This window comes from Argiope bruennichi, chromosome 10 (genome assembly GCF_947563725.1).
Source record: "Argiope bruennichi chromosome 10, qqArgBrue1.1, whole genome shotgun sequence".
Classification (NCBI taxonomy): Eukaryota; Metazoa; Arthropoda; class Arachnida; order Araneae; family Araneidae; genus Argiope; species Argiope bruennichi.
In genome coordinates this window covers 71,498,192-71,512,867 of record NC_079160.1, presented here as the reverse complement: position 1 = coordinate 71,512,867, position 14,676 = coordinate 71,498,192, and the positions used below count along the sequence as shown (strand labels likewise).

The 14,676-nt window shown below is 28.1% G+C and overlaps 1 protein-coding gene across 1 annotated transcript; it reads left to right on the top strand.

Annotated features, from left to right (window-relative positions):
- Positions 1-1,878: 1,878 nt before the first annotated feature.
- Positions 1,879-9,775, top strand: LOC129988425 (uncharacterized). Its single transcript, XM_056096651.1, has one exon. It carries the CDS (start codon positions 2,180-2,182, stop codon positions 9,023-9,025), a length of 6,846 nt encoding a protein of 2,281 aa, XP_055952626.1. The 5' UTR covers positions 1,879-2,179; the 3' UTR covers positions 9,026-9,775.
- The last annotated feature ends 4,901 nt before the right edge of the window (positions 9,776-14,676 follow it).

The following is a 14,676-nucleotide window of genomic DNA, read 5'->3' as shown; positions in this document are numbered from 1 at the left end:
CGATTTTATATCTACAAGCGTAGATCTGTGTCCAATTTTTGTTTCAATCGGCAGCGAAAAACGTGTCTGAAACACAAATTCGATTTTTGGATACTTTTAACGCATGCCAGGGATTAATCACCAAATAACTCGCCAAGAATAATTCGACAGATTCTGAAAAAATGCTAAATTTAGGCCAAAAGTTAATATTTTATAAATATTATAAGGCAATATCAGTAAGGCGTTCTCTGATATGGCAAATTTATTAGAGTGTACATGAGAAAACACCACTCCCGCTAGCCTGAATTTGATTAAGAGCTAAAAAAATACATTATCATTTCCCGATAAAGGATCTGGCTGTAAAAAAAAGTTTTGGGAAGACCACTCCACAGTATTAATAGCAGTATTACAAAGGACGATATCACTTCCTTCTGCAACATTTCCAAGTAACTTGTTCCATTAACTGGACATGTCTTCCATCCTGGTTTTTTACAGGGCTTTTCAAAGAAAAAAGGGCCTACAATAATGGATGCAGTGAAACCACACCAAATAGTAACCCGTGGTGAATGCAGGGGCTTCTCAGTGTAAGCATGTGGATTCTCATGTGCCCATATTCTACAGTTATGGGTATTAACTGCTCCATGCAAAGCAAAATGAGCCTCATCTGTCCACAATATTTCAGCAGCCATTGCGGATCATCTTCAATTTCCGCTAAAGCCCAATTTGAGAATTCCAATCTCTTAGCTGTATCATTTGGTAAGAGCTGATGTAGCGATTGCAATTTGTATAGGTACAAGTGCAATACACCATGAAGGATACGGTACACCAAAGTCTTTCGTATACCAGTTATTCGTGTCACTTCTTGTGCGCTACTGACTGCACTTGTAGACTGTTCCCTTAGCGTGTCCATTTGCGAAGAGACATTGGGGGTACGGACTGTTGTTAAACGAGGTGCACCACTGCGTGGTCGATGACAATAACTTCCAGTTTCTTCGAAACGGCGTACTAGGGAAACAAGTCCAGCAGGAGTGATCGGACCTGAACCTTTTTTCAATCTTTTCTGGGTTTTAAACTTTCGTAAGGCTTCAGCCGCCGATTCGTTGCTGACATAAAACAAATTTACCAATAGTGCTTTATCCACCAGTGTCAACATCTTAATGCAAACCTTTAGAAATGATGTGTCAATCGCTCACTCTGCCTTTCATAAAACTTTAATTTGCATATTTCCACTGATTTGCTTGTGTGCAGCGCCCTCTATTGACAAATTTTTGAATTATTATTTTTTTTTCTTTCTGTATCAAAAAAAAAAAAAAATCCTCCTTCATGAGAATAATAGTTTCGCAAACCGCATTCAAATATACCCAGTCCTTCAATTTTTATGAATTTTTAAAGTATTTACAAATTTATGGGACACCCGATATTATTTAGATTACATTAAAAATTATCATACTTTTTACAGTTTTGTTTGACACAACTTTAGAATTTAATTTTTATACAAATGAAATACTGCGAGCAAATTTTTTTAAAAGTGATCCGAAGTTTAATGCTTTGGTCTTATCAATTTATCAAAATTTAATGACTGCTTATATAGAAATTAAAATTAATTTTAAAAAAATATGGTTGTTTTATAAATTAGAGAGGGAAAAGGAATTCCCACAGAGGCATGAAATCTGGCGCTAATAGTGTAACTCAGGGAACATTCATGAAATAGAAACATCATTCTATTAGAATAATTTTGTTATTAATGTCAGCATGATCATTCGACGTCATATTGGATCTAAAAATGCAAACTGCTTATTAGATTTTTCTTTCTGTCAAGATATTCTTCCTAATCCTATTCTTGCGTCAAAACAATATTAATAACAGACCGTGAGTTGACGATAACATCGAATAAGTTAATATTTCCTTTTGCTTTACCCTTGATCTTCATTTTGTTTTCACTTTAACTTTGACTGTCAACTTCAAAACCGAAACCAAATTTATCAAGTTTTCGTATAATCATTTTTATCAATCATGTGCTCTGCGATGGGTGTACCAGTTCTTCTTTATTCCATTTTTATAGTAGTAATTATATATACATAAGTAAATGGACATGCAATTATTGAAATGGTACCTTTCATTATTCCTTTATTGAAAAGATACTGCAACAACCATTTTGCTTTAAAGTTTATGTGTAAGAGTTTTGCATAGTTATCGAAATATGTCTATCTCATCGAAATGCAATATTTATTGTGAATGTTTTAGAAGTGATTCAAAATCTAAAGAAAAATTCATTAAACATTTCAATAACTGTAATGATGAGAAAGGTAAAAAAATCTATCTTCATATTTTATTAGAAATTGGAAAGTCTATTGAAAATGGGAAGCTTGATTATTTGAAATGTTTAAATTGGTATACTGATTTTATATCTTCAGTGAAATCTTCATCGGCCTTACATATTTATTACAGTGATGCTCTGAATCCGTTTGCAGAAAGTAATATTATTATTTTTGTTTGCAAGCATAATGGTACAAATATTTTGGAATATTTATTTAGTGAAGAGTGCACACTTATCAATAATTTATCCATCAAAGTGAAAAAGAATACAATACATCCAAGTAATAAAGATGACAATTGTCATAATGCATTTTACTATGCAATACTTAATAATAACTGTCACCTCCTGGAAACTCTAGTTAATAAATGGCCTAACAATTATTTTAAAAGGAATGCAGATGAAATAGATCAACTTTTATGCTTAACATATAAAGAATTTAAATTGAAAAACATAGCTTTATCAGATGAAATTCAAGTGTGTGTTGAAGCAATTTTGATAAATATTCATTTTTATGATGATGGTACTCAAGTGAAACATTCGAATCCAATCGAACTTATGAAAGAAAGAATTCAATTAGTTCTTGAGAGCGTGGATTCATTAAAAAGCTTAAATACAGACAGTGAAGAGAATGAAAACTTTTTGCTAATAGCAAAGTACATTGCACAAAATTTGTTCATATTAAAAGGGCAATTAAAATGTTCTTATGATAAATTACCATGGGAAGAAATGGAGTTCTGTTTAACAATATTTATAAGTTCTAGAATCCAAAATCATGAATTGAATTTATTTTATAGTTTTGTATTGACTAAAGATAAAATACTGATATATTTAGATAATTTTGTCAGTGTCCTAAAAGAAGAAAGCAAGAATATTGGGAAGATAGGAGTTAAAAACTTAAGAAAAGCTCCAGAAATAAAAGACAGGAAAAAGATTATTGCCAGTGTTCTTAAAAATCATCCTGCTTTTGAAGAATTATATTCTGATTATCAACTTGTGAGAGATTTACATTCATTGGAAACTATTAGAAGGTATGTCAATTTAGCAGTTTCTGTTGATGTTGCAAATGAAGATGAATGTTTAATTATCAAACGTACTATTCAAATTATTGGTGAACATTTAAAAAATACTTTAGAGTCCCCCAAATTATCCGACTCTTCAGCTGAGCTCATTTTGTCCAATCTACCTCGAAACTCTTTGCAAATTGTTGCGAATTTACGAAATTCATTCTCTCATACATTTTTCTCTACAAATTGGCAGTTGATTCCAGAAAATGCTGGCACTGACTTTTTTAAAAATATTCAAAATGATGTAAAAAATATCTCTAATGTAGTGTTGGAAATTTTAGCAAAAAATAAAATCAAAATACTTAAACTGCTGTTAGAAAGTATTATAAAGTGTGAAACATTAGAAGAGCTAGTAAATAAGATGAAAATATTAAAAGATGTTGAATTACAAAATATCTTCACTCAAGATGTGGTTGATCAAATTGATTACATTGAACATCTAATTGAAGAAATTACTGATAAAATAACAAATAAAACAACATTGGAAAAAAATCTGTTGTATAAAATTAAACTAATAATCACTTCAGAAAAAAACAGGAAGACTAAAATGAAAACTGATTATGTTATAGGTTATTCCTATTTTCAAATTCTTTTGAAGCATTTTCAGCTATTGAAACTTGACTGTAATCATATGCGAGTAATCAAGTTCAGAGCAAAGAAAAGTTTACAATACATTACATCAAATAGTAAGACTGAAAATTTAAAAGAAATTTCTGAAAATGTTATAGAGTTATTCGAAATCAATAATAATAAGATTTATGAAAATAATTTTACTGAAATTGTAATGCTCATTAAGAAATTATTTATTTATATTGAGTTTCAAGTAGGACGTGTAAAATGGTTAGATGAATTAAGATTACAGTTAAGCCATCATAAATCTGTAAGCAGTAATGCAGAAATTACTTTTAAGAAAGGAAAGAACTGTACAAAAGAAGAATTAGATTTTGAATTATCTTCAAAATTATGTACTTTTAAAAAAATAATTTTGAAAAATATATCTGAAATTCAATTAATTAAAAATTATTCTTTATATAAAAACAATGATAAATTAAAAATAATAATTGAGACTCTAGTATTAGATGTACTATGTATTTTGAATGAGTTTCAACGCTTAACCAATAACTCTTTGTTTTTTGACTGTGATATACCTGTGCTAGTTGGAAGAGTTTTACGAAACCACTTGGCTCACAATAATATCTTGCTGAATATTTTTCAATTAGATCACTCAATTGCTGTGCTTATAAATGCTAGGCATATAGCATTAGAAAATATTGTTAAACATAGTAGACCAATTGGTAAAATCGTGGAAAACAACCCCCTCAAAATAAGAATAATACATCAAAGAGAATTAAAAATACTTGATTTAAAAAAAGCTTTTTTTGATTCCATAGCTACAGGGAATATTGAAAAACTGCAACATTTAATCAAACAAGGCGCAGATGTTAAAGAAAGAAGTTTTAATTTGAGGACTGCATTGCATTTTGCTGCAATGGGAGATAGTGTTGAAATCATGAAATTCCTTCTTTATTATAATTTAAGTATTAATGACAAGGACATTAATGGTCGAACCCCGCTCCATATTGCTTCTTTGCTTGGGCATATAAATATTATTATATTCCTAATTGAAGAATTAAAAGTAAATGTTAATGATACTGACAATATGGGAAAAATTCCTTTACACCTTGCAGCACAAAATGGCCATGGAAATGTAGTCAATCTATTGTTAAAATGCCAGTCAAAGATGAACCTAAAAGATGCTATGGATTGTTCCCCTTTATTCTATGCACTTGTCAATAATCATATAAATGTTGCACGTATTCTTTTAAGCTATAATTCAGTAAATGAAAGTGTACAGTTAGGGGGTTTTACATCATTGCATACTGCTGCAGAATTTGGACATTTGGAAATAGTTGATTTATTGTTAAGAAAAGCAGCAAATGTTAATGCAAAAACAGACAGGCAAACAACACCATTGCATCTATCAGCATTAAATGGTCATATGGGCATTGTAAAACTTTTAATCAGAAAAGGTGCCTCAATAAATAATCATAATATTGATGGTGGCACTCCATTGCATTATGCAGTTGAAAATGGCCATGAGAAGATAGCCGAATTTCTTTTAAAGCATGGTGCTAATGTCAATGCTTTAGATTGTTGTTCTTATACACCATTAAATTTTGCAGCTGAAGATGGATATTTTAATATAGTTGACATTTTAGTTAAAAACAATGCTGACATTAACAATGCTACAATAGGGAATGAAACTCCATTACATCTTGCTGCAAAGAATGGTCATTTAGATATTGTTGAATTTTTGTGTAATAAAAATGCTATACTGCATTTAAAAGATTTAATGGGTTTTACTGCACTACATTATAGTTGTCTGCATGGCCATGAACATGTAGTCAATTATTTGATAGAGAAAGGTGCAAAAATCAATGCAACAGATTCAGAAAAAAGAATGTCACTGCATTTAGCAGCTTTGAATGGCCATACTAAAGTTATAGAAATTTTAATCTCAAAAGGAATCGATGTGAACTCTACAGATGCTAAAGGATGTTCAGCATTGCATTTGAGTGTAGCTAATGACAAAAAAAATACAGTAGAATTCCTATTGAATAAAGGAGTCCTGGTTAATATCTGGAATGATTTTCATATCTCGCCCTTATTTTCTGCTATTAAAAATCACAACATGAAAATTTTGGAATTATTAATAACAAGAGGAGCTGATATAAATTTAATTAACTTTTATGGCTTAAAAGCTTTGCATTTTGCTGCCCTATGTGGAAATAGGAAAATTATTGAAGAACTAATTAAGCAAAATGCTGATGTAAATGATAGGTCTTCTGGAGAAACACCACTGCATTTAGCTGTACTAAATAATACTATAGAAGTAGTTGAAATGTTAATTAAAAATGGGGCTCAAGTAGATGTAGAAAATGAATCTGGATTTACTCCATTGTGTTTTGCTGTTGAAAATAATGATAAAGAGACTGTTGAGATGTTAATTAACAATGGAGCAAATATCTATGCAAATGATGGCTATCCTCTTTTTTTTGCATTTTATAATGGTTTTCATGATCTTGTTGAAATATTTCTGCTAAATGAAAATTTTGAAATAAATAAGAAGATTTTCACTGATATAACCCCACTTCATATAGCTGCTAAATTAGGCCATAGAATTATTGTTGAAACTTTAATAAATAAAAAAAATGCAGATGTTAATGCTGTAACAGCCATTGATAATGCAACACCTCTTCATTGGGCAGCAAGTGAAGGAGCAATTGAGGTAGTTAAAATTTTATTGAAAAAGAAAGCAAAAATAAATGCAAGATCTGTAGATGGATATACCCCTTTACATTTAGCTGTTTATTCAGGACACATAACTGTTGTGAAATTATTAATTGAAAGTGGTGCAAATGTTAATATTGCTGATTACAAAAATAGAACAGCTATAGAATTGGCAGTAGCTCATGGGAAATTGGAAATTGTGAAAATGCTATCAGAATTGAAAAGAATAAATATTCATGATAAGGCAAATGATGGTCTCTCTTTGCTTCATATTGCTGCACAGTTTGGGCGCCTTGATATAATGAAGTATTTAATTGAAAAAGGAATCGATATAAATTCTGAAAATGATGCTGGAACTAAATCTATACATTTTGCTGCAAGAGATGGACATAAAGATATTGTCCAGTTTCTTTTAGATTTGGATCCTAATGGTAAACATTTAACAGTAGATGGTTACACACCTGTACACTATGCTGTGCTGGGAGGTCATACTGATATTTTGAAATTCTTAATTGATAAAAAATTTGATATTAATGTTTCTAGTAGGTATGGGGTTTTACCAATACATATGGCAGTCAATGTAAATAACGAAAATATACTGAGGATTCTTTTGCATCATGGAGCATTCTATAATGCAGTTCATAATACCTTCACACCATTAAAAATTGCTCAAGTAAAGAATTATGTGCAATGTGCTGATTTATTAGAATCAGTAGAAAAATTATTTAATGCTGTAAAAAAAAATAATATTGCACAAGTTAAAAGTTATATTAAAAATAAAGTTCCAATTAATGTGAGAAATGCTGATAATATTGCACTTTTGCATTATGCTTGTTGGAAAGGTTATGAGAATATTGTTGATATTCTACTAAAAAATAAAGCAGACCCTAACATTTTTGGTAAGGGAAATTGTACACCTTTGCATTACGCTGCCAAATTTAATCATTTTACTATTGTTAAATCTTTACTTTTACATGGAGGAATATATAATGCCATGAGTAGTAATTATAAAAGCCCTTTAGATTTTGCTACATTTGATGATATTAAAAATTTATTGCAGTTGATAGATAAATCTTTCAAAATGGTTAAAAATGGTGATACAAAGATTATATCAGTATTGAAAAAAAATGAGAATAGAAATATATTAAGATGCATACTGAATGCTCATGATCAGGATGATAAAACACTTATTACTGTTGGAATAAATTCAGACTTTCCTACATTAAATCAGTTGAAATCTCTTTATCAAGATGGTATGTCTGCAGAAATGGACAAAGCATATGATCTCTGTGATAAAGAACATTATCAAGAAGCTATATCTATTTTTGAATCTGTGCTAGAAAAAAGAAAACAATTGTTTGGAGAAGACAATCTTGATACTTTAAAAATTCAACAAATTCAAGCCAAAGCCCTATATAAATTTCATAACTATCATAAAGCTTTGGAATTATTTGAATCAATATATCAAAAACAAAAGCAGTTACTTGGCATAAATAATTGTGAAACTCTGGAAACTCGAGAATATATTGCACTTGTCTTTCACATTCTAGGAAAAGATGAAGAAGCGATAAATATTTTTAGAGAAATTCTGCCCAAACAAAAAGAAATATTAGGTCCAAACCACATTAATGTTTTACAAACACAAAGTGACATGGCTCTTGCTTTAAATGCAGTTGGTAAATATGAAGAAGCTCTTAATTTGAATCATGAAGTGTACAAACTGTCCATGAAATGGCATTCAAAGCATTCACTAACTTTAATTTCTAAAAATAATATTGCTGTAGTACTGTTACATCAAGGGAAGTTAGAAGAATCTTTGAGGATTTTTAAAGAAGTTTATGAAATAAAAAAGAAAATACTTGGTCCAAATCACTCAGATACATTAAGAACATATTGTAATATTAAATCAGTTCAGGCAAAAATGGATAAAACTGCTGATCACAGTCAGTCATTTAAAGAAGTTTTAAATCTGCAAAAAACTTTATTTGGAATGCAGAATCGTGATACCATTTACACACAGGTGAATACAGCAACTAGCCTTTTTATGCAAGGAAAACACCATGAAGCAAAAAAGATGTATGAAGAATGCATTGATAATGCAACAAATATTTTGGGACAAAACCATCCAACACTTATTTTTATCAAAAAACAATTAAAAGCTATAAAATTAGCATTTGAAATGAAAGGACAGTATGATTTTAGTGAGAGTACAAATAATTACAATATGAGAGAACTTCCTGTTGAATATATGTATAAAATGTTTTCAGATATGGGACAAGATGATGATATTAACGATAAAGACATAAGTGGGGTAACTGAACTACAATATGTTGTGAATGAAGGACCAATCATTGAAATTCAAAGCAGGGATTAATTAAATGGTAACTTCAAATAAAGGCAATGTTGCTTTGCATGCTGCTGCATTCAAAGGTTATACTTACATTGTTGTACTTTTATTAAAACACATGAAAGATAATAATAATTTAAAATTGAAAGATTTTACTGATGCTAAAACTGATAACCATAGAAATATTATTTTCAACATTGTTCCAAATATAAAAAATAAACAAACGCAGCTTTATGTCTGGTGAAATATGGAGCTAAGTTTAATATATATATAAAAAAAAGACAATACTTTTGTATGTCATTAAAAAATGAAGACAATCAAATAATATTACCATTCATTTATAAGCTTTTTGATGCACTAGAAAGTACTAATGAAAGTTTCACTACATTATTTATAAAATAATGTATTGAAACTTGAAGATGATGAGATTTCAGAAGTTTTAAATGCTCAAAATTTGAATGGTAAAAGCTTATTACAAAGTGCTGCATTATATCAGCCATCTCTCTCTTTAACGAGCTTGAAATTTTTTTGCAGAAAAAACAATTACATAAACAATAAATGTTTACTTGTTTTACTTTTATAAGCTTAACTAAATATTAAATTATACATAGCAAACCAGTACTTAAAAAATTAAGTAACTTTTGATTTTAATCTTGATTTTTTTTGGAATAACTTTACATATTTGCAAACTTAAATTATCATGGAATTGCAAATATAAAATATACTCTTTCAAGTCTGATAACAATACTTTTTTTTATTTAAGTAATATACTTTTTAATGTAATGCCGTCATGCATATTTTTAATGTCTATTTCATATTTTTTAATTTTTTTGTAATTACTGATTTGTGAAATGTTCAGTTAATTTCAAATCTTTTATTTAATAGTTGTCTTTCAAATAGTTTTCAATTTGAATATATGAAAAAGAAAACTAAATATAAAAAAGAAATTTTAAAAAGATTTTTTTTTTTTTTTTTTTTTTTTTTTTTTTTTTGCAATATACAGATCAGACACTAAGTTTTTAGAACATAAATTGAAAAATGTGTCTTTTATTCTTATTTAATAGATTTTATGTCCATATTTCTCTTATTTCTATGTTATATTTTGTAAATATAGTAACATATTCAGTTTTATGTCATTATCTTTTACAGGAAGAAATTTAATTAACATTTTGCTTCAGTACTTTCAGTCATTTTAGAAATTTCAATATGAAAATAAAATCATATTCTGATTTTTAAAAAATAAATGAGGAATTAATTTGCACTTTTTAAAAACTTTCATTTCTAAGAATCTGTTAAATAATCATTCCATTTCTTTTGAAAACTGGCAATATTCAGTCATATTAAAAAGAAACTCTTTTCCATTTCCAAATGATGATGAAAATTATTACTCTGAGTTAGATCATTTGTAATTTATTTTATTTTTAAATAACTAGAAATTCTCCATGTAAAATCTTTGATTTGCATAGTCCTTTTGTTTTCTTCTAAAAATTTTTATTATAAAATCCTATATGTTTTATTTGTTATGTTTATATTATAATGTTTAGTTGTTTGATTAAAACTATGAAGAAAATATAATTTAAACTAGTTGCATGCTTTTCTTTGAAATTGTAGATGTTGTGATTAATATCTGTTGTTTGGTAATCCATTTTATTTTTCACATGATAAATGCCTTTATGTTTTATCTTTATTCAATGTATGAATCATTTTAATAAGTCACTATTTTCAAATAAGAAATTATCCATAACAGTTTTATTTAATGATTTATAAATATATTATGTTACATATCATTTTAATTTTCATTTATAATCTTAAGATGTATTGATTTTTTAAAACTTTTTCCTTGATGTTTGGGAAATATGTTAAAGGTTTTTGGAAAAAAAAAAGCTGTTTGAAGAGTATACTATTCTCACATTGATATTTACCTATGTTTTTAAAATAAACTATATATATAGTGAAATGTAAATGATTGCATTTATAGAAATTTGTAAAATATTATAACATGAAACAGGTGTTTAAAATAATTATATTATAATGTATATAATTCTGTATTAAATTAATTTTAGATTATGTATTTTTACAAATAAAAAAATTAATGATACATAAATAAGTTTTATGTTTTGCTTCAATAAAAATTGTAATTCTGTATTTATGGAATACAATTTTTTTCTCTCACTAAATTAAAGCAATCTTTTACTGATAATCAAATAATTTTATAATCCAACAGCATGTAAAATATATTTTGATACACAATTTGTGAAATACATTATCTGGCTAACTGAAAAATTGGAGAAAAAAAAAAGCTTTGACATTGAATTAATAAAAGTGGCACATAAAAATTAAAAATTGAATCATGTTAGTAACAATGTATAACAGCAGTATTTTAGGAATACATAACCTCTGTAAAATCTGTTTATTAGTCTACATAATAAAAATGTTTTTTGCGTATGTTACAAACACATGCATATATTTTACATAAATAAATAAAATAAAAAGGTTTATGTTCTAAAAGGAACTATATTATTTACTATATATTAAACAATGTTTCCCCAATCATTTCTTCTAATCTGTATTAACCAAAGACATTTTCTTCAACTTTTGAACATTTTTAGGCATTATTCTGAACATTACAGAATCTCCTCCTAGAATTTTATATGGTTTATTTCTAAATGAACTTAAACAATAACAGATTCAGTCGAATAATTTATGAATGAAAATAGTGTGTTGTTTACAACTAAAGTGCCACATGTAATAATTATTGAATGAAATTTTTGACTATGATGAATTTAGGCCAAGGCAAGCTTTTTCAATGAAGAATATTTTTACCAATTCAAATTAAAAAAAGAACAATATATTTCTGGTCCCAATAACAACATAATTAGACAAGTGTACCCACAATATGTTTACTAGAAAGGCATGGAGACAAACTGCTGTTTACAAGAAATTATATTTAAAAATCTTTCCACCTTTTTATTGTGCTATTTAACGATTAGATTTTTATTACTTAGGCCCTATAAATAGGGCAATTTTTGCTTTATCTATAATTCATATGTATAATGCACGAGTTTTATTGAATTTTTAAAAAAAATGCTGCAGATCTTGCTATTATATATATATATAGCAAAGATTTAAAAAAGTATGAATTCACATGTAAAAACGAAATCATAACAAATTTATACATTGCATCTTTGCAGAGCATTTTATGTTTTTACATGATACTGGTATATTTGTCTTACTCAAATATTTTTGTTGCTCTTTGAATATTTCCACTTCTTCCTAATTCTATTGCTTTAAATGAGTTTAAATGTTAATCAAGTGAAATTAAGAAAAAAATAAATTCAACTATTGGACAAGAATGATTATCCATATTTTCTATTTTTTAATACATAAAATAACATTAAAAATACTAATTATGATAACATAATGAATGAATTTGCTAAAATGAAATCCAGGGAAGTGCATTTGAAATAAAACACTAAATATCTACTTATTATATTCCACAACCTAATAAATTAAGATACTCTTTGTAAATTCTTCCATTTTGTAAATTTTCAGAAGGATTAGTTATGGTATTCAACCTCAGTACTTAATGTTACTACAGAAATTTAATTTAATGGTATTGATGTGGATGTGAATTACTTTCACTTTTTCAACTCGATAATGACTGTTCCATTTAGCCTTCATAATGAGATTTTGCTAAAATGAAATCCAGGGAAGTGCATTTGAAATAAAACACTAAATATCTATTTATTCTATTCCATAACCTAATAAATTAAGATACTCTTTGTAAATTCTTCCATTTTGTAAATTTTCAGAAGGATTAGTTATGGTATTCAACCTCAGTACTTAAAGTTACTACAGAAATTTAATTTAATGGTATTGATGTGGATGTGAATTACTTTCACTTTTTCAACTCAATAATGACTGTTCCGTTTAGCCTTCATAATGAGATTTGTATTTTTCTATGATTATAGTAAAATGATGAATAAAAGTAATATTTCTATTTCCATTTTGGAAATATGTAACACAAGAATTTACAATGGAAATGAATCTAAAATTCCAATAAACCAGAAACAAATTCAAAATTACATTCTCTGCATGAAGAATGGTTTCTATATTTGGTAATGTATGGGTCAAGATATTAATGAATTCAAATTAATTTCCGCAATTTCACAGCAAATAAAACAGAAACTGGTCTTTTTGGTACTATCCTGCATAATATAATTAATATAAAGTACCTCATAAGTAATAAACAGCTTATACTTATACCATGGTTCTAAGTGGAGGCATTTTAGAAAAATTCTTGGATAACTGAAGGAAGGATCTCGCATACATACTAACCATTAATAGTAAATCCTTCGAGTGAATAAGAACTCACGTTTTTTAGTTTTTAATCCTCTTCAAGTGCATTAATTTACAGTGAAATTAGGGGATAGATGGTCAGGATGTCCAAATTCGTTTATCTTTAATATCAACAAACTACTGTTAATCTCTGCACTTTTCTCTGTGATAAACCTGGCGCGAAACAGTATGCGCAATAGCTTATTCTGCGCATTATTCTTAAATTCTCTTTATTCTTTATGACGTACTGATACAAGCATTTCGGCCGTATTCACCAACCGTTGTTAAACATCGGCTGATGATTAAACGCTGTTCAGCAGTCAAATCGGTATTCACCACACCAAACCCGTTGTCAATTTCCCCCTGTTTTCCCCCATTTTTTGATTCATGGACTTCCGATGATCACATTTGATCAACGGTTTTCCGCATGCGCAGTTCTCAAGAAGGACAACTGTTACATTAGTTTTCAAACAAACATGGAGGATTTAGATACATAGGAACTATTGCAGTTGATATCAGATAGGAGGTGAATAATTTACACTGACAGAGTTTCTGATTTGGATTTGTTAGATGAATGTGATTTTGTTTCCAATGCATTTTATCTTTGAGAAGGAGAAATTAAGCATCAATATTTTACGAAACAGTGCTGTAACTACTGAAGAGAAATTGTGTATTGCCTTACGTTTTTTTGCTTCAGGAAGTCATCAACAAATAATTGGTGATTTCAATCAAACTATCCAGTCATCATGTTGCCGGGCTATAAATGAAGTATCTAGATGTATAGCTGAAATGAGGCCAAGATTTATTTACCTACCAAATAATGAATCTGAGCGACTTGGGGTATGTTTACATTTATCCCTTTTACATCGTTCATATGGGAATCCCTTTTTATTGTTATTATATCCGAGTTGATTTTTGATTATTATTTTCTGGAATTAAAATTAGAATCTGTCATTTGTATAATTCCGTGAACATTCAAATTTTTGAAGCAAAGGAATTATAATTAAAAGAATTTTCTAAACTTATTAATACCTTTTAGAAAACTCATCAAGTTTAGTACGATTATACTGTTTTTTGTCAATACTGTTTTACAGTTTTTTGTTCCTTAAAATACTTCCATTAAAAACATTTTATTGCATATTTTCTATCTGGTTAATCTAATGACTTGCTAATAAAATAAGTTATTTCATATCTATACATATTCATATCATTTGTGTAGTCTTATAGTTTTTTTAATTATATTATTATGGCGATATAAGTTATTAAAAATTGATAATGTATGTATGTAATATTTTTTCAAATCATTTTTAATTAACTTTTAATATTACTTTTATAACTAG

Coding starts and splice junctions, on each gene's coding strand:
- LOC129988425 (XM_056096651.1), top strand. CDS start 2,180: ATGTCTATCTCATCGAAATGCAATATTTATTGTGAATGTTTTAGAAGT.